The 20,416-nt window shown below is 37.4% G+C and overlaps 1 protein-coding gene across 1 annotated transcript; it reads right to left on the reverse strand.

The window, feature by feature from the left end:
- LOC308405609 (complement C4-B-like) lies at positions 1 to 19,973 on the reverse strand. The gene is made up of 41 exons (XM_080896295.1): positions 19,895 to 19,973; positions 19,454 to 19,631; positions 19,130 to 19,301; positions 18,948 to 19,018; positions 18,729 to 18,817; positions 18,568 to 18,650; positions 18,378 to 18,465; positions 17,394 to 17,511; positions 17,139 to 17,280; positions 16,142 to 16,254; positions 15,903 to 16,055; positions 15,652 to 15,819; positions 15,366 to 15,557; positions 14,659 to 14,802; positions 14,439 to 14,562; positions 14,032 to 14,103; positions 13,731 to 13,943; positions 13,509 to 13,620; positions 13,192 to 13,262; positions 12,967 to 13,106; positions 12,645 to 12,860; positions 12,506 to 12,560; positions 12,339 to 12,428; positions 12,047 to 12,253; positions 11,019 to 11,103; positions 10,650 to 10,845; positions 10,423 to 10,518; positions 9,874 to 10,036; positions 6,306 to 6,487; positions 6,018 to 6,176; positions 5,863 to 5,922; positions 5,700 to 5,790; positions 5,456 to 5,624; positions 5,245 to 5,329; positions 3,513 to 3,587; positions 3,338 to 3,440; positions 3,161 to 3,250; positions 868 to 966; positions 680 to 763; positions 406 to 538; positions 1 to 328 (listed from the first exon to the last, which is right to left on the reverse strand). Exons 1-41 carry the CDS (start codon positions 19,957 to 19,959, stop codon positions 190 to 192), a joined length of 5,085 nt encoding a protein of 1,694 aa, XP_080752421.1. The 5' UTR covers positions 19,960 to 19,973; the 3' UTR covers positions 1 to 189.
- Positions 19,974 to 20,416: the final 443 nt, after the last annotated feature.

Raw genomic sequence — 20,416 nt, forward strand, 5'->3', positions numbered from 1 at the left:
AAGGAGCAAAGGAAAAGCCAAATCACTAGATACATGCAGAACATACATGTGCAACTATGTGATGTGGCAGTAGAATAAGCCAAAAAGTAAAAGCAACAACAGAAACTCTTAACATCCATGCTAACTGTGTATCTGATGGGAAATTCATTTAACTGACTTGCATGAAAATGAAAATGAGAGCAGGTTGCTTCACTGTCTGCAGCCATCCACCTTGTACTCATCTACAAACTCATCAAACTCCTTGCAAACATATTTATTGACACTTTTACTACATTCTACTGAAGGTTTCTTTTCAACCCACGTGTTTGATTCCAGCAGATACTGCATCCTATAAAAAGAAAAAATGGTTGACCAGAGAATCATTTTATGAAAACACACTTTCCTTAATATCACTGACATACTCACATTCCACTTGAATCTTTTGTCGTGCCATCTTTGCCCATGATGAGATACTGTTTTTCCAAGTGTAATTTTCCTTTGCAGTGAACCCTCTTAGCAAACACTCGGACTGAGTTCTCACTCACTGACGCATCGTTATCTAGCAGAAGGATTAGACTCAATAAATTATATTCATTATAATCATAATATTTAAAGAAAGCTTTTTAATAAACATAATGAAACATACGATATAAGAGTCAGTTTTACAGCATCTTATAAGGCTTGTAGTTAGTTCACTTACTTGATCTGAGAACGTCAATTACAGAAGTAGTGTACAGCTCAAAGTTACTCTTCACAGAAATGCTGGTGACCTCAACAATGTATGCTGGAAAACAAAAAAAAAAAGGCTTAATATGATTAATATTTAAAAATCATGATAGCAAGCAGTTATTATTTGATGCAAATAAATGTTTTGTTTAGAATACACACCATAATCTACGATAGGGAAGAAGCAAGCATGTTGGACACGGTTAATCTTCCTAATTCTTCTTCTTCGATTGAATGTATCTTGTAGTTTATGACAAGGTCCTATAAAAACATGAATGAACATGAGTGAGTTTTCAATTATACATCAACCTAATAAGGCACTGGAATGCTTTTATTCACAAATACTTGTCAGAATGTGTGCATATTAAGCTAATTGCTTTCAAACACTATCTAATATTCATTGGTAGATGTCATTCATTCATTGTTTGCATGATAATCGATTACACAGCAGGGTGATTTTACAGTCATATGATGCATTTTGGGTTTAAATCAATATTTCTCATTCATAGACTACAGTAACATTCACGGACGGTCGATATATATTACTGCATATTACCAGTATAGTAAGTATTCATTTACCCATCCAAATCATTAAATTCAGGTGTTCTTCCATGGTCACAGGTATCTAAAATCAAGTACCTAAGCATGCTTCTGCAAACATTTGTGAACAAATGGTTCGCTCTCAGGAGCTCAGTGAATTCCAGCGTGGTACCATGATAGGATGCACCTGCCCTTGCAGCTAAATATTCCAGAGTCAAGTGTTGGTATTATAATTAAGTGGAAGCGATGGGAAACAACAGCAATTCAGCCACAAAGTGGTAGGGCAGTCAAATCACAGTGTGGGGTTGGCAGATTTTGAGGCACGAGCGCACAGAGGTCGCCAGATTTCTGCAGAGTCAGTACCTACAAACTTCATGTGGCCTTCAGGTTGGCATTTCTCAAGCTTCTCGTGCTCTTCCTGCCTGATGTAGCTATCACTTGGTATAGCTAGATCTATTGCTGCAGCCATCTTCCTCTGCTTCTCCACTACTACTTTGTCTGGCTGCTTAGCCATCACCAGTTTGTTAGTCTGATAGGATCTTAGCTTGGTTATCACATTTTGACCTCAGGTCTTACTCAGCACAAATGTTCCAGTACAGACACTTTGGTTATGATAATCCTGTTCAGAGAGGTGGCTGCGGGCTGCTTTTAGACCCACTAACCACTAAGCATCGTTGTTATGTGTTGCATCCTTCTCCCATATGTTTTTCTAGTTTTCCTTCATTTCCAGGCTGAGTGGGGCTGTTCTCATATTGTTCCCCTGCCACCTAGAGTACTCCTTGAATGGTTCAGTGGAGTATAGCTGGTTTATTCTCCTGCCTTCTATCTCTGTATTCTACCTCATCAAGGGGTGAGCCAAGGCTGGGATCCTTTTTTTGGCAGGCCTCGGATTACTTCTTAGACCCTTTGTCAGTTAACACTGTTCTGCAGTTGGCTAACTGACCTTTATCTTGACCTCTAGTCTCCTTATCCATACAGGGTACTGCTCCTTGTGGCCCTTCATCTTGTAGCCAAGTATCTGAAGGATAACTGTTGCTGTGATATAGATCACCTGGTTGATTTCAGTGATGGTCGCAGTAGGGATACTCTGTAACTCTGGATTAAATCTTATGGTAGATGTTCAGAGTTTTGGTATTCATTCATGGAGGGTCCAGCTTAGCCGGGATCTTCTCTTTCAGGTCAGTTGCTCTGGCTTTTAATGTACCTGTTTTTTCTTGATACCTGATCTCAGTGTGTGGGGATGATGATATCTCCCTCCTAACCTGATATCCTGATTCTCCCTTGCTATAGCATTTGTGTTGTATCTCATCAATCTCTAGTTGCAATAGCAGTTGCTTCTTGAAAATGTTGGAACACTGAGCTACCAGTGTTTTGAATGTTAGTCTAGATGAAGAATTCATCGGTCCCACATCCTCTTTCACTAGGGTTACATGTATAGTAGCGTTACAGCAGTTCTCTATTATCATCCCTTATCAACTTATGCTTTGTCCTAGTAGCCTAATTCTCATCAGTATACCCTGGTACCTCAACACCTGACGCACACCTTGTTAATCCTGGAGACATCCGAGCCACTATGGCTTTATTTATGTCTCGCTCATCCGATGTGGGTGTATTTAGGTGCACCCTTAATGAGCCCTGTGAAAAATTTCTTTCTTACATTAAATGAAAAAGGAGTTTCAACAGAGTCTGTGCAGCCCAATCACAAATATGGGCTAGTGGTCTGTGGCAAAAGCAGTTTAAAGAAAATTTCATCTAATTTTGAGTTATGCTTTACAAACAGCACTGATAATAAAATAAAGATTGTTTCAGCTGAGATAGTTACATTAATTTGACTGTTTCAGTGTTTTCCAGATTTAGATGTTTCAGTTTAGACAGAGGCCCTAATAAAGATTGAACAGTAAAAGTATTTTCCTACTTTCTGCGCATTGGCACACGTCCTCCGAACACAATGTGGAGACCATCTTGCTTCTTTGCGGTGCAGAATAGAACACAGTACACTTTCGATCTGCAGGAAAAACACAAATAGTCCTGATGATAAAATCCCTTCTTTCCTAACAAATACATACAGAAATTTCTGAAATGAAAATCTTACTTGGTTCATAATAATCATAGAACGAGACTGGAGCAGGCTGTAGAAGACCAACCGGTACCTGCTGTGTAGCTTCAAAACTAATACATTCCTCAGATTTAAAAAGCTAGAGAGATTAAAAAAATGTTTCAGTGTTGGCCAAGTACAATTATTGTATATAATTTGAATTCAGCAGTACCTCATTGAAGTAGAGCAGAACTTTTCCAAAAGACTCCTCAAAATGGGAAATGTATTGCTCAGATGGCTCCATTAGCTGGAGAAGACAAGAATTAATTGATTCTACGTTATAGCAAAAAGGAAGTTTCTGAAGTTTACCTTTGATTTCCTTTTATTCCTTTGTATTTTATCTATTCATGTCCATGTGTGTTATCTTTCCATTTAGTTATTTCCCTTCCTTTTTCCTTCCCCAGCTGAAAATAATGTGCCGGGAGTCCAGTGTTCTCACCGGTTCTAGTGAGCCTCGACCTCCCAGTGGGGCAACAGACTTTTGCAAATATGTGATGTCTTGATTAATCGAGCAGACATTTGAAGTTTACACAGCTACATTCTCGCCTGAAAATATCTTAAAGGTTTAGTTTGTGAACCAGAAAGAGTAATATTAAAACTAAGTAGCTGCCGCCATTGTTAGAAACTGGAATTGGTTGGGCGCGCTATGAATTCTGGGATAGTTTGGGCCACAAAGGATACACCCAACCAATCTTTCAAATCAGGGAAAATGAAGGACGCATTTGTCTGCCCCATTTGGTGCATCCTTCGAATTGGGATGGCCTTCGTCGCCTGGCTGTGACGTAATCGGCCTAGGAATTGGGACACAGCTAATATATGGTCTTTTGTTTGATCATATGAAGCTTTTCTCCTTCTCTAACAAGCATCAATGAGAAACCTTGATTCTTACAGAATGGAACTTCATTCCTTGCTTCTTTTTTCTGCTAGCTGTAAGATATTTCAAAGCAATTTTATGGCTATAGGCCTAAAGAAGCTTTGTTCTTGTTGATTGTCAGTTTAAAAATAAGTGTATTTGGAGTTTTGAAATCTGTGTTTATACTGCCTGTGTCCAAATGCAGCTAAAAAGGCTAAAACGTTACTACATGCCAGACAAAATGATTTAAACACCTTGATTCACAGAAGCACAGAATATTAAACATATCCAGGTGTTACCATTTGTTCCTAAAGTGCAAGTTGTACTGATAAAAAAATGACACAAGAAACATATCACATGACGCAAACACATGATACCTCTTTCATGTGAACATGATGGCATGATGATCATAGCTTGTTATAGGTCACACCCCAGTCACCCTCTATTTGAACTTTTGTTAAGTTCATGCATGTCTTTGCATTCTCTACTGAGCTACAGTTTTTACTTCCTGCTTTAGTTTGATAGTCCTTTGTCTCTCCTGCTTTGTATTTAGGTTTACTTTCCAAGTTTTCTTGTTGCTTATTAGCTGTGGTACACTCATGTTTCCACTCCTCCCTAATTGCCCTTTTGTGTCTGAGTGTACTTAAAGTGTTTTACTGTTGTTTGTGTTTTACTGTTGTGTTCACTACATGTTCTATGCTAGTTTTAGTTTATTTGGAGTTTGCTATCAACCAAAAAGGTTAACTTTTTGCTTACATCTGTTTACCTGTAGAGTCTGCTTCTGGGCCCTCACTCCTCCAAAATATGACATTATTTGTCTGAACTTTTGCTGTTTATAATTATTGGACTTTAAGTATTCATTGACTGCAGGACTGATTTGTGCCCTAATAATAATGGCTTGTTTTATTATGTGCCCTTTATTTCCTTTGATATCAGCATCCAGATGTGACACCCAGGACCACAGGTGACTAAAACAGATGTGGTCCTCCCTTGCTCCTGCTGAGCAAGCAAGGGACACAGTGATGAAGAGTAAGAAAAGACACCCACTAACCCTCTCCAAAGTTTTAGTTTCAGCCTTAAATCCACTCAGTAATGTGATGTCAGCAATGGCCATTCCTGTAAGATTGCTCTTCTGCCTATGGCCACGGAAAGGAAAAGAGATGTTCTGAGATGGCTCAGGAGTTGTGGACTTTTTATTGCAGAGTTCTTTCTTTTGTGTATATTAATAAATAATAAATGTGATGTGGATTTTTTTAACTAACCTGACACAGACAGTGTAGGTAACAGCCTCTTTTGTACTTAAGTTGTTATCAACAGTTCTCCTGTATCGGGTGTGAGCATCAGACCCCTCAATGGCTGTTCGTCCCAGGTCTTCCTGGTCTTGTTTTGCATCATCGTAGTCATAGTATTCATAATTTTCTAATATCGGAGCTAGATAGACAAAGATTAATGTAAGTGTGTGCCTTTTATCAGTAGTTGTGATTTGTTAGCATTTACAAATCTCACCAGTGTACTTCACTTTCCCCTCCACTCTGACACTGATAGACACCTGGTCACATTCATCCTTGGGTTCCAATAAATGGTAAGCCTTAACAATCTACAAGGGACATTTAGAGTCAATTATAGATCTGATTCATAATATAAAAACAAAGAAGTGAATCCAACATACTTTAAACTTAATTTCTCCTTTTCCAGTCAGATTTGCAGTGATTTTGTTCCCTGTAAATTTCTAGAACAACAGACACAAAAAAATGTATTTAGAAAAAAATTCAGAATGGGATTTAATCTTATATAGATATGTCTGAGTGCAATGTTTTATGATACCTTCAAGTCAGTTTCCACTCTTTCCTTCTTATTTTCCAGTTGAAGTGTTACAATTTCATTCCTTGTTGGGGATGTGAACTCTGCTTTCATTCTTGTTTCAGAACTGGCAGATTTCTTTAGCTCATACTCCGCGAGGGCTTCCAGGGCCACGAGGGTATCCTGGGAATGGTAAGAACTTATTAATATAATATTTAATATCTCTACTCTGATGGTGAATATATGATGTCAGACAAAAAGGGAAACAGGAGCTCCATTCAAAGATGTACTCTTTGGCTCTAGCCTAATCACCTGTGTTGACTTGAAGCCTCCATAATAGTTTTCTTGGGAGTTTAACCAGCAGGCTATTTCATCAGCCTCTTTCACATGCCCAAGCTGAACTGCAGTTAGGAGAGCATAGGCTGTTGTCTCTACTGTGATAGCATCCACCTTTTGGTTATCATCAGATGGCCAGAAAGAACAGCCATCTTTCCCTGGTAATTAAAGATGCATAAACAAATAAATCAAATAACAGCAAAGAGTAATGTAATTATTAAACAATATAATGCTAAGTGATCCTTCTTTCCAGATATCCCAACTTTTCTCAGTTGATCATCCATTATTAGCAATATCGAGAAATTCAATTTAAATTACAGATAGCAACAGTGGATTGTACACCGATCACCCAGACTTTGTGCATTGAAGGTAAGTCCAGTCCAATCGAGTTCTCAGTGTTGGTGTTGTTCCTACATAATCATAATAATTTTGTTCCAGAGTAAACATTGGAACTGACCATTGACATTGTTTAAGCATTTAGCCAAGAAGTTAGTGTAACCTAGCTGAGAAAATTTCTTTTATTTTTCAAATTTCTTTCTTTCTCCCTTTTATTTGTATCATTGCATTTTCACACTTTTACTTGAAAAAAATACTTGTTTTGAAAAGAGGTGCAATCCTCTCTCTAATTTTATTTTCCTGCTTCACAGATCGCGATGGGTGATACTAGTTTAGAAGCAATGCTCGTCCCGCCTTCCAAGCAGGAGGATCACCATCACGTATTAGCTAGGTCTTTTGCACTTTGAGAAGTAAACAAGACAGGCTGCAGACAGTCCATGCTGAACTATTGGGGTCTTCTTGTTGATAGGAGCATGAGCTAGAGAGACCGTGTGACTGTGTGCCTTGCTATGTTCGCCCTGATACCTCATCTTGTATTTATTTTGGTGTCTAAAAAGCAGCTTGAACTGATTCCTGGATTTTCTCCGGATGGAGATGGCGAGCTGGTGCCCAGACTGAACTGAACCCTTGTTAAAGAACTTCATTCTTTTCTAGCTCAATTCAACAACAAGGTGATTCAAAGTGCTTTAGATAGACATTAAAAAATAAAAAGCATGATTTAAAATTGATTAAAAAAACTGTAGATAAAATCAGAACAATAGATAAAATCAGTAGTTAAAATATAAGTTTTGAAATTTAAGCTTAAAAGTGTGGATTTGGTGCTTTATTCAAATGCAGCTGAGAACAGGTGAGTCTTCAACCTGGATTTAAATAAACCGAGTGTTTCAGCTGATCTGAGGCTTTCTGGGAGTTTGTTCCAGATATATGGGGCATTAAAGCTGAATGCAGCTTCTCCGTGTCTGGTTCTGACACTGGGAACTGATAAAAAACCGGATCCAGATGACCTGAGGGATCTGGAAGGTTCATACTGGGTCAGGAGGTCACTGATGTATTTTGGTCCTAAACCATTCAGAGCTTTATAGACCAGCATCAGAACTTTAAAGTCTATCCTCTGACGGACAGGCAGCCAGTGTAAAGACCTCAGAGCTGGACTGATGTGGTCCACTTTTTTGGGTCTTAGTGAGGACTCGAGCAGCAGAGTTCTGAATGAGCTGTAGTTGTCTGACTGATTTTTTAGGTAGACCTGTAAAGATGCTGTTACAGTAATCAAGCCTACTAAAGATGAATACATGAACTGGTTTTTCCAGGTCCTGTTGAGACATCAGATCTTTTATCCTTGATAAAAAACTTGAAACTGCTTTTTCAATGATCTTACTTAAAAATGGGAGATTTGAGATCGTCCTGTGGTTGTTCATTTGTGTCTTGTCAAGATTGTCCTTTTTCAGTATAGGTTTAATTACAGTTTTTAGTGGTTCTGGAAACACACCTGACATTAAAGAAAAGTTGACAATCTGTAACAGGTCTGACTCTAAAGTCTTTGAGACCTTTTTGAAAAAACTTGTTGGCAGGACATCTAAACAGCAAGAGGAGGAGTTCAGTTGACCTAAGATGTCCTCCAGGTCTTTGCTGTTAATAGGGTGAAACTGTTTTATGGTGTTTAAACAGTTTTTCGGTGGACACAGTACATATTCTGAATCTGCTGTTGATATACCAATTGCTTGTCTAATCTTTTGGATTTTGTCTGTGAAGAATTTGGCAAAGTCATTGCAGGCCATGGTCGAATGAAGTTCAGCTGCCACTGACACAGGAGGGTTTGTTAGCCTGTCAACTGTAGAAAATAAGACCCGAGCATTATGACTGTTTTTAGTGATGATGTCAGAGAAGTAGGACCTCCTTGCACTCCTCAGTTGTGAATTATAATTGTGAAGTTTCTCTTTATAGATGTCATAGTGGACCTGGAGGTTTGTTTTTCTCCATCTGCGCTCAGCTTTCCTACACTCTCTTTTTTCATTTTTCACCAGTGTGGAGTTTCTCCAGGGAGACTTTTTCCTTCCAGAGATAATCTTCACCTTAATGGGAGCAATAGAGTCCATTACATTTAACATTTTAGCATTGAAGCTATTGACGAGCTCATTGACTGAACCTCTGGACAGGTCAGGTGTTAATGGGAAGACCTGGTTAAATATCTCACTACTGTCTTCAGTTATACACCGTTTTGTGATCACTGCTGTTGATATATTTGTGTGGGCTGAAATTTTACTGTCAAAGAAAACACAGTAATGATCAGACAGGCCCACATCAGACACAGTAACCTTTGAAATGCTCAGACCCTTGGAGATCAGTAGGTCAAGAGTGTGTCCTCTATTATGTGTGGCCTCTGTTACATACCGAGAAAAAGAAACACAACTTTGGATGGGGCCTTCAGCCGTAAAGCCACATATTCAAAAGACTGAAAACTTCCAGGTGATAGCTGCTTACATTGAAATGATTCATTGAATAAGACAGCAACCCCCCCCCCCCCCCCCCCCCCCCCCCTCTCCTGCTCACCCTGGCCTCACTGATAAAACTGTAGTTAGGAGGGGTCGTCTCGATGAGAACAGCTCCACTGTTACTTTGGTCCAACCAAGTTTCAGTTAAAAACAGTTATCATTAATTAAAAATGTTTTCCCAGCTAAGGATCTAATGTTTAATAAAGCCAACTTAAGTGTTTTAGAGTGTTTGGGAGCAGTCTGTGGCACACAAGGTATGTTTACTATATTTAAAGATCTTTTAGAGTGCCGCTCTCTGTGTTTTGACCAGGCCACATGTCTCCTTCTGTCACCTAAAAGTACAGAAATTTGAAAACCTTCTAGTAAACAGGGTCCCAGCTTCTCCTGGGAAAAGAAGCAAAGCATTTAAAGAGCAAAGAGAGGAAGCGTCCACACTCACAAAAGGGGGAGGAGCAAGCCTGAAGTTGGCTAACACCAAACCTAACTTGATCATTTATTTATTATACTATATAACTTATTAAATAAATCACTTGAAATGCTTACCATTTGTTCCAGAAAAGAGTTCTACATAATGAAGGGAATTTGTTTTTCTTTTTTCCCATATTTCAAAGCAATGACATCACAACAATATGGCTGGTTAGTTGCAATTTTGATCCCGGACTAACATTATTATGGTGATGCAGAAACAGCCCTTACATAAGAATATCAGATACACCTACTTTTAACAGCCCCTGCTTTAAGTTTTGCCCATGTACGTGAATGATCTGTTCCTTCTGGCAGGCACACTGAGAGGCAATAGGCTGTAATGGCAATGGCATAGGGATGCTGAAGCTCCGCTAGGTGTGATAGGAGATATGATGTCGATCTCAAAATACTTGCTTCCTAGCGGCAGAATAAAGAATAAGTGAAAAAAAAATTAAAAGTTCCAATGCAAATTATTAATTGCCATTTATAAGAGAAACATCATAATCATACAAACATGTTGTACTGGGAGATATTACTATTTAAATTAAATGTTATCATTCCAACTTTTGATGACGTTCTGCTTTCTTCATTTTTCTGATCAATAGTGTTTGAAATTTGATCATAAAATAAACTTCTGTTAAGCATATTTTTGTATTTGATGAGTCATCAGAGTTATGAGGATTCATCCTCAGTGCAACTTGACTCTTGATATTTTAATTAGCTTTTGAGATGATTGACTACGTTGTCCCACTGTCACTGCTAATAACAGTTAGCACAGACAGTAGGTTCAAATATCAACTTACCACATCATTTCGCACTTCAAGCTGGAGGAATTCAAGGGACCGGTACAATGCAATAGTCATAAACGCAGTCATGGATGCATCTTGGTTTTTGCCTTTCTACATTAAACACACAGAAACAGTAGTGTGCATTCAAATGTATGTACTTCAGATTTATCTATAAAAATCTGATACTGGGTTTACATATAGGCCAACATGCAGACCATGTTTTAACTTTTGAGAGAAGTTACCAGGACTCCTCTGTGTATCACAGGATTTGGATCACTGAACGACCCATCCTGAGTATTCTGTATTTTGAGCAGGTATTTGACTGGTTTCCTGATATTTATTTCTGGCACAACTTTATTAATTCGACCCTGCAGTCCAAAAACGGCTGTTTGGCGTTGTGCCACCAATGAAAATATTTTCACAACAAGGGCAGTCACCCTGAGGACAAAAGAAGATAAACAAGTGAAAAGAGCATATGGAAAAGTTTGTTTAATAGTCGTACAGAGTAAAAATGAAGAAAATTTGTTTTTATGTGACACTGTGACAGTAACAACCAAAAAACAACAAAAATTGAAGAAGTAATAATAATAGTGGCAATAACAAATACTCACCAATTACTGCTGTGTGGCATTGTATAGAATGAGCCATAAGATCCATCAGCTTTGGTTCCCCATTTTGTCATAACCCACGTATAGCCTGATTAAATATATATATATATATATATGTATGTATATAATATTTACAACATAACTGCTTTTTCAGTTACACCAGACAACATATTCAATCGACCAGCCCAACCTAATTTTCAGTGCCACAGATCAATATTATATATATTATTTGTTATTTTTAATGGAAATTGAAGAAGAGAACATTTGAAAAAAAAAAAAAAGAAGAAGAACTGGTTGAGAACCAGTTACACCAAAATAGTTGATTTATAGGGTTTAAAAGACAGAGTTCTTCACCTGATCCAGTGAAAGAATGCAGCACAATAGTAATTGTGTTTGTGTCACATCATAAGTCTTGTTACGTAATTAATTTATTCAGTTAATAAATGTTTCAGGGGTTGTGGCAGGAAATGTCATCCAATTGCTTCACAATACGGGGCGCTAACAAGAGTATATGTAGTGGATTTTTTCCTCATGGTGTATCTATAAAAGTAAACTTCGTTCTACTTTATAAGCCTACTTTAGAGAGGAACACCTATAATAGGGAGATGTGTAGTCTCTCATTGAGTCTTGTTTACGCTGGGGGTGACATTACAAATATGTTGCTGTTGCAACAGAGAAACCAATAACATAATGAAGAAAAACTTAATCCAGCTAAAAAGTACTCATTCACATTTGGAGAATGGCCACTAGTACAGCCTCGTGATGTTTTCTCTGTATGTATTATTGTAGGGTCTACCTTACAATATAAAGCATCTTGAGATGTGAGGTGCATGAGATGAGGTGCTTTATAAATAAATAAAATTGAAATTGAGTTCCTTTCTTTTTTTTTCTTTTTTTTTAAGTATTTTTTAAAGACAAAGAATGGATTCAAGAGATAAGCCAAAAATATTAGAAATTACAATTACAAACATCCTCAATAAATAATAAAGATGTAGTTATACAAGGAATTAACTGTTCTGGTGTGTACCTACCATGCTCAATTTTATTAAGAGCATCATCTCTGCTTCCAGGAGGCAGCTCAAGCCACTGATTGCTCAAGTCAAGGTACCGGACAGCTAGAACTGTGGGAGCCAGTTTTGACATTGTCTGCTCTAAACATCCAGTTGGCAAAACGATCATCTTAGCAATTTTTTCAGGAGAAAGAAGTTTTCGTGCAAATGAACTGCCAAATCCCTTCCCTGTTAGATGAGAACACTGGAAAGTTAAGAGTCCAGCTATTTACGAACGTCTGTGAGTTGTATGTCTGTGTCTCTCAGTGTCTACCTTCTACTGAAACAAATATATTGGAGCTGGAGTCAGGGACTGTGTCATCTGGTAAGGATCCATCAATGATCAAGGTCTTTGAGCTTCTCCCTATCATAACAAAAGTAAGCTGATATAAAGATAACATCTGACATGAAGGTTTTACTGAGAAATACCGAATCACTCACCATCTAAGTTGAGGACTATGGTTTCTTCTTCTTCTCTCTTTTCAAATCCTTCCATCTATAACATAAGATGCCTTGGTTTGGATTGTTAATTACTATAAAAAACATTTCATAGAACGATAAACTAATGCATTTCACTCACCTGCACATTCAAAGTTTTTTCTATTGCATCTATTCCGAAGCTATTCTCCATATCATAGAGACGTATTTTGATGGGTATTGGACCAGCGACCATGGGCACAGCAGAGAAGGAGACAAAGTGAGAGGATTGGGGTTCAAGAGTAATGTTAACGTAAGATGAGGTGGTGGCTGAACCAGGAGAGCAAAGTCCTTCAGTTTGTTCCATGTGCACTGCCACCTGTGAACATGCAGGTGTCCAAGAAGACAAAAAAATCTTTACTTATTCCACACAAAGTAGTTACTGTTTCCAGTGACACTCAGCGCTGATGTTGAGGTTAATCTACCTGCAGTTCGGAGTCATCATAGTTGTAGATAACAGGTGAAACCGACAGCTGCTCAAATTTTTTCACAAATGAGGGCAGTCTCAGAGACACAAATGACCTCTTAAAGGCTCTGATCTCCTCTGGCTTAACGACACAGAAACCTGAGTGAATAGAAATAAGTTGCAGTTAAGGAGCTCCTGTCAAAAATATCTGTGATGTGTTTATAAAGCACAGAGTTATTATTACCGGTGGATGGAGATAATGTGACAACCTGAATCTCCCATGTGGTGATGGAATCAGGAAGGAGCAATGAGTAGCTACAAGAGTTTTTGATGAAGAGAAATCAAATTAAATCAAATCAATCAGACAAATGACACAGTTTATACTGGGGTTCAAAGATAAGCTGCTTAAGTGAAATAATCACACTCACAGTATTCCCAGCAACACCAATAAAGATGAGTACATAGACAAAGCTACTGCATAGTGTAATTACGCATCTAACCACTGTATTTGACTGGAAATGGAAAAAATGAAATATGTTTATTAACATTAAAAATGCTTACGTTCTTTTGTTGGTGACTTCAAATTCTACAAATTCAAAGCTTGGGGGAAAATATCTTCGAATGTATTGAGACGTGTCCAAGAAGAAGTCTTCGATATCATCAGCGGTTGCACCTAAAAACAAAACAAAACAAAAAGATAAACAAACAAAAGTTCATAGTCAAACTTTAATAACCCATTAAAAGCTACTGAAGTTGATCTTTAAAGTGTCATTTTTATCTCACTCCTGCCAAATCCTTTTTGGAGTTCTTCTTGGATCATTTTTTGTCTTAGACGCTCCGCTTCAAGGCAGCACCTTAAAAAGACTTCAGCACAAGTTGGATTTTTTTTCACTAGAAGGACCCGATCTGCTCTTTCCTGACAAGTTCGCTCCATTGGGATTCGAGAAAATCCATGAACACAACACTCTTGCAGGCTTTCCTCTGTGTAGTTCAGTTCTAAAGGGAATGAGAAAAGACAAATGATGCACTTTCAGGAGGTATTTTTGTTATAAGACTAACATTTTCAATACCAGAATCCTCTTACTTAAGGTCATCATTTCCTGTTCAAGGTCCACTGAGCGTCTTTGTCGCACAGATGGTGAAGCACAGCCAAAGTCTGAATGCAACAGAAAAAAATAAAATAAAATAAATATATATATATAAAATTAACAGTAACAGTCAGCATACCTCATACATTTGCTCAACAGTAGCTTTATTTTAACTTTCAGCTTTTGTCTATTTAAAAAATCCTTGTTGCTTTTTAAGGTCAACAGGGCCCATATTACAAGAATAACACAATAGTGGTGTGTAATCAGCACTTCCTAAGACTTTTTTGAACCCATATTTTGGATAACTGTCTATTCCAGCAGACAACCATTTATTTGACACCAAATATAAAACACAAACTCTTTTCATTTAGTATTTTCATTTCAATGTTAATTTTTCTCTTACCCTTTCTCCATACAGACAGATCGTTAGATACAGCAGCCAAGCCAGCGTCTAACAGAACTGATGCTGAGTCAGGTCCTCCACCATAGGAACAACCCAGATCATATGAGTTCATAGTAGAGAATACCTGACAATTGAGAAGAAAAGCTTAGACTTACTACTATGATTACCTATAAATGACAAAAAATACCATAAGTATGAAAGTAGTGTGTAAGACTGTAACCTGTTTGGGTGTGAGTTTATTGTCAGCATTGAGAGCGTAGAAGGCCTTATCCACAGCCAGCAAAGCCACTTTTGCTCTGTTCCCATGTAGATCAAAGTCTATCTTTGATTGTGTTTTAGGTGCAAATGGACCTTTGGGTTGAACCTAAATTAAGACATTTAAGATATACAAGGATTTTCATTATTTTATGTTCAGTCAAGGAAAATTCAAATAGTACTTCTAAAACCAAAATCAAATAAATCTATCAATATAAATACATGTAGACAGGGGTAAATCTAAATTATTTAAATATATGCTATGTTTGTACACTTCCATTAGTTAAATATTTGTATGTAATGTCACTTCCTGTGTGTGTGTGTGTGTGTGTGTGTGTGTGTGTGTGTGTGTGTGTGTGTGTGTGTGTGTGTGTGTGTGTGTGTGTGTGTGTGTGTTGGAGTGGGGGGTGTTATATGATGATCTAAATGATCATTGGAACAATTTATTAACCCCTTAAAAATAAGAGGAAATTACATAGATAAACTAATATTCATAGGACATATTACAGTGTCCTGCAATGTTCTTGTCCAAATACTTATGGAAGTTATAGGTTAACGAACACTAAAAAAGGATCCAAATTAATGAGAATGAACAGATTTAAGCGCACACATTTGAAACAGTTTTGTTTTCTCTGCTCGTGCTGCACTTTTTTATCTGTTCTGTTTACTTACCTTGACATTTAGCTCACATTCATCCCTGACATCTACCCACACTGAATCAGCTATGACGTGACCGTTAGTGTTGTGATAGTAGCCAATCACACGGAACGATGGAACCATATTATGTGTTATCTGCAGTTGGTGTTTAGCTGATATACCAAGTGGGAGTGAGCCGGTGTTTACTACAATTCCCCGGCTTAAGACCTGAAACAAAGACAATTAAAACGTGTAAAATCAAGACAAAATGCTGCTCCTTTATAAGAATACACAATATTGCATTTAGTCAGATATTTCTGACCATGTAGTGTATATATCCACTGCGTGGGCTGTTGATGGTGTTGAATGTTATGGTAAGGAATTCATTCACAGAGTAGATCCTGCTGGTAAAAGTCATGTAAAGGTAGCTGTCATGTTGAGAGGAAGCACGTCGCATTATTTTTCTCTCTCGTAATCCATTTGTAGAAACCTGTTGGAGGCAGATGAACAAACAGTTAAAACTGGAATCAAATCTGTTAAACAACACCTTTGAATAAGGTTGGGGATACTAACTTCAACTGTAATATCAGCTTTATCATGAACATTAAAAGTATTGAACAGTGCCCCGTCTTGATCAGTGGTGCCTTCCCAAGGCTGTGATGTTGGTAGATTAATATTTACTGGCACACCAGCTGCTGGAGAGCCATCTGGCAGACGCACGAGCACCTATATGAAAAACAAAGAAAAGTGTTATATTAAAGATCATTACAGTAATTTGTGTAACTATTCCCATGTGTTAGTTTCAGACATACCACCATGTCCAGTGGATATCCAGGAATAAAATGAGATCGAGTTCGAGAGAGGTCTATCGTGTATTTGTGGGCGAAGATTCGCAGGTAAACTTCTGCCTCTTGTATTTCACCACCTAGGCCAAAAAATGTACACAGTATTATCAAGAAAAATAAAAGGTCGCATTAATATTTCTCCATATCTTTGGCACATTGCAGTGGGTTTCTCTTTAGGTTTTAGTTGTATTAATATTAACTGCATTATCAGTCATATTGTAGTGTAAGTTCTGTCAATTAAATTAAAATTTCCATATAAAGTAATATATAGTGTTTGCACAGTAGGACAGTCTACTTCCACTAAGTTTCAGTAATTTAATAGTTTCATGAGATTATATTCCATCTAACCATTTTTATAACTGCTTTTGCAGTTGTAATGAAAATGGATGGGTGAAACTAGGGTAATGCAGAGACTGTACCACTCCCAGCTGACATATAGGTGAGACAGCGGGAAACATCTGGTGGTAACAGTATAACTTCTAGAGGGTAGAAAGTTTCTAAAATCTTGTTTACACCAGAGTCTGCAACTATTTTTTTCTCAAAACATAACTGCTCAAATACATTTCCAGAGGGTTACCCACATGGTGAGACTGACTTCTAAAAGGACAATGTTTGAATGATTTCAACACTGTCATATCTGCAGCTGTTGGTCTACTACTGTCCTTGTATGTTTTTCAAGATGCTTTATTTATTTAATTATATCTTGCTTTACTGTGACTATTGTACATTGTAATTCCTAAACTACAGTATACTAAAGTAAAAGAGAAGCAGTATTTAGATTGGCTCGTATGTCCTGTGTATGTATCCCGTGTATAAATTGACAATGAAAAATATTCGAATCTTTCACTCTAACATATTGTATGTGTAGGGTGTACTTACCTACAAAGAACATTACTGATCAAGTAACAACAATAAAACTACAGTTGAATAATTACAAACGGATGAATGTAAATATCTCCTTTACTTTGTATGTTGGTAACAAACACTCTCAAATAGAGTTGATCTCCATTTTCCTGCATCTTAGAGACAGTTGTGCTCAGCTGGTTCTGAAGTTTTGCATTTGTCTCATTTAACCAAAGAGAAACCTTTGCATTTCCATCTTTGACCTGCAACAAACAGTAAAGCTTTAAAAAAATGCAACAATGCTGATTTACATTATGTTACTGATTTTAAAATTAGCAGGATTTTTGAATTTTGAATGGACTGTCTACATCCTCACCGAACCAGTCAGCTCTAGACCCTTGATAAAAGTGGTTTTCTGATCACTGGAGCCATGTTTTTTTACAACTCCAATTTGGCAGTGATAAGCTCCTTTAACCTTTTCACCATGTGTGTACCTAAAGAAGAAAAGCAAAGAAAGAAAGAAGGAAATATGATAGTAACATGTACACTTGAAGCATTCCTACAACTATCATATCTACAATTTTAACTGATTATCAATCAAGCAGAGGTCTTGGGTCTGGGTAATTGGTCACACAGGGTACAGATTTCCAGCTGAGCCTCGTTCAGGTCAGCTGCTGTCACCCTCAGCACATTCAGCGCAGTAGTTATTCTTGGGGCTTGGTACTCAGTCTTGAAGGTCGGGGATGATATCTCCTCCCTGACCTGACTGTTGTACCTCATCAGTTTCTATTTGTGATAGAAGTTGCTTTAGAACGGCATGTTGTAAAATCCTGTTGGGTCTCAGAGAATCCACAGGCCCCACATCCTCTTCATGTAACCCCTTCCACTGGGATTACTTGCAGCTCCCTATTCTCAATCACAAGAGACTCCACCCATCCTGCATCTCACCTGTTTGACCTACTGTCCTCTGGGAGGCGCTACAGGTCAATCCAAACCAGTACCAACAGACTCAGGAATGGTTTCTATCCACAGGTGATCTCCATACTGACCACATACACACAACCCAAACTCAAACATCAATAACTGTGACAAGCATACAACACACACACACACACACACATGACAATGTGCAATATTACAGAACTCACTTTTAAAATGTTCATATTTTGTTTTTTTAGATTTGTTTTTATTGTATTTATTCATACATGCTACAACGGGGAGGTGTTTCTAATTTCGCTGAACATCCTATGTTTAATGACAGGATATGGGATCTGACTATTTTCAAGGTTTTTCTTGATATTAATTTGTAAAGAAAGCTTATCAGCAGAGTTATTTTAACGGAAAGAAAATAAGTACTTACATTGCTGAGATGGTGAATTGAAGCTCTTCATCAGTCAACAAAATGTATCTCTGATCCATTGCGATGTTCACATCAAAGCTTGGTAAAACTAGAGTTTTTTAACAATAAACAATTTTTCCGAGTCAACATATACTTTCTGTGAATTTTAAGAACAATATAAACTGTGTGAATCAGTTTATAGTAAACTTACTAAATTTCTGAACTTTGAACTCTCTGAAGGCAGCATTTGCTTCATCATTCTCATAGTGTGCAGTAATCTTCCACGTACCCGTTCTTTACGAACAACAAAGTACAGTAAGCGTCAAAGTTGCTTGACATCTTCACTTTTATTTGAAATTTGTTGTAACCTACCGAGAGATTTCAGGTATGGGGAATGAGTGTTGATGTACTCCTCCCTTTGCAATCTTCATGATTTTCAGTATTTTGTTTCCAGCAGCATTCTATCATAGAGTGACCAAAACACAGACCAAGACAAGAAGGCAGGAAAACTGTATGTCTCTGTCTTTCAAAGTTATATTTCCAAAGATATATTTATAAAGAAAATATATAATATTAATAATTATAACTCACAATTACTGATATGTGGACAGGTTCCTCATGAGGCCTCATCGTGTGGTCAAGAGTGAAGATTCTGTACTTCACTAAAAGAATGATAACATAAAAGGAATATAAAATGTCTTTTTTTTTAAAGGTTCACCGTTAGGTAAAGTCTGTAGAATTGCTTCATTTATTTTTTTTAACTTTGTTTTTACCTCTGTCTGTTGGGTTATAAATTGGCTGAGCTGTCTGAATGAAGATGTAGCCCCTGTGTTTTGACACCAGAACCCTTGTTAACTTCCTGTTGGGTGTGAAGGATTGGCTCTCTGCCACGAGCATAACGTAAGAAGGAAATTGAGGCAATCTTAACAAAGAATCCATGTTTAGCTGTAAAGACGTAAATTATAAAGTTAGGGTAAAGTGGGTAGTTGCTACTCTGTTCTGTCTAAGCAACTTGAGGCAACTGTTGTTGTGATTTGGTGCTATATAAATAAAATTGAAATGTCTGTATTGTTTACTTTCTGGTGAAGTTTGCATACCTTGAGCTTAACTAGTTCTGTCTTCTCTCTGCATGAAGCATTTCCCTTCTCAGACAAAATAGTATTAGAAACCTCATCCTCCAGGTAGAGACTAACAGGTCTGTTACAAGTTTCCATCTGGACAAATACTTTCTCATTAACACCCACATGAAACACATTTGGGGCTGAGATGATGAATCTGCACACAAAAATGAAAGATAGTGTTTGCTGCATCATTCATTAATCTATTTCCCATTAAATGATTTTTCGATAACTATGCAATCTGCAGTGCTGCATGTTCAGTATTATCTACAACATGAACTCAAGTTGAGTCTTAGGAAAGATATATGGGAATACTAATACATGTAATTTATTTAATCTATAATGTCAATCTTCTATATAACAATAATAAATGAGTCAACATCGCATTAAAACATCACATTTAGTTCTTCCTAAATTTACCTGTTTTGCGCTGAACACTCCACGATCCATATTAGGAGCTGTATCACAAAAATGTGGCACATCATCGCGCTGCTTTGATTTCTTTGCCTGCTTTGACACAGACTTTAGATTAACTGAGGTTTTGTTAGTCATCCACCCCTGTATTTCACAACATTTGGATCTTATCACTGCCCTCCCCCTGGTTTGTTTTTCCAGCTTGAGCTGAAAAAACATCTATTGCATCTTAAAGTGATAAAACTACATGACACTCAAGACATAATATGATAACAGTTTAATACTACTAGATGTAGCATGTGTCCTGATGTGCGCAGATGTGTAACGTACATGTGATTTCCATAGTGTGAACATTTTGGTGTTAAAAATATACTTAATCTGTACAGATTTACATAAAACATAGATTTTAATTTTGCATATTACAATAGACTCTCAGGCCAACATTTCTGAGCACAAGATGTTTAATTTAAAAAAATCCTTTTTATATCCCTGCTTGGCTTGCTGCCTGGAAAGTGTTTATTCCTTTCT

The sequence above is a fragment of the Rhamphochromis sp. 'chilingali' genome (genome assembly GCF_963969265.1).
Source record: "Rhamphochromis sp. 'chilingali' genome assembly, chromosome: 11".
In the NCBI taxonomy this organism is placed as follows: domain Eukaryota; kingdom Metazoa; phylum Chordata; class Actinopteri; order Cichliformes; family Cichlidae; genus Rhamphochromis; species Rhamphochromis sp. 'chilingali'.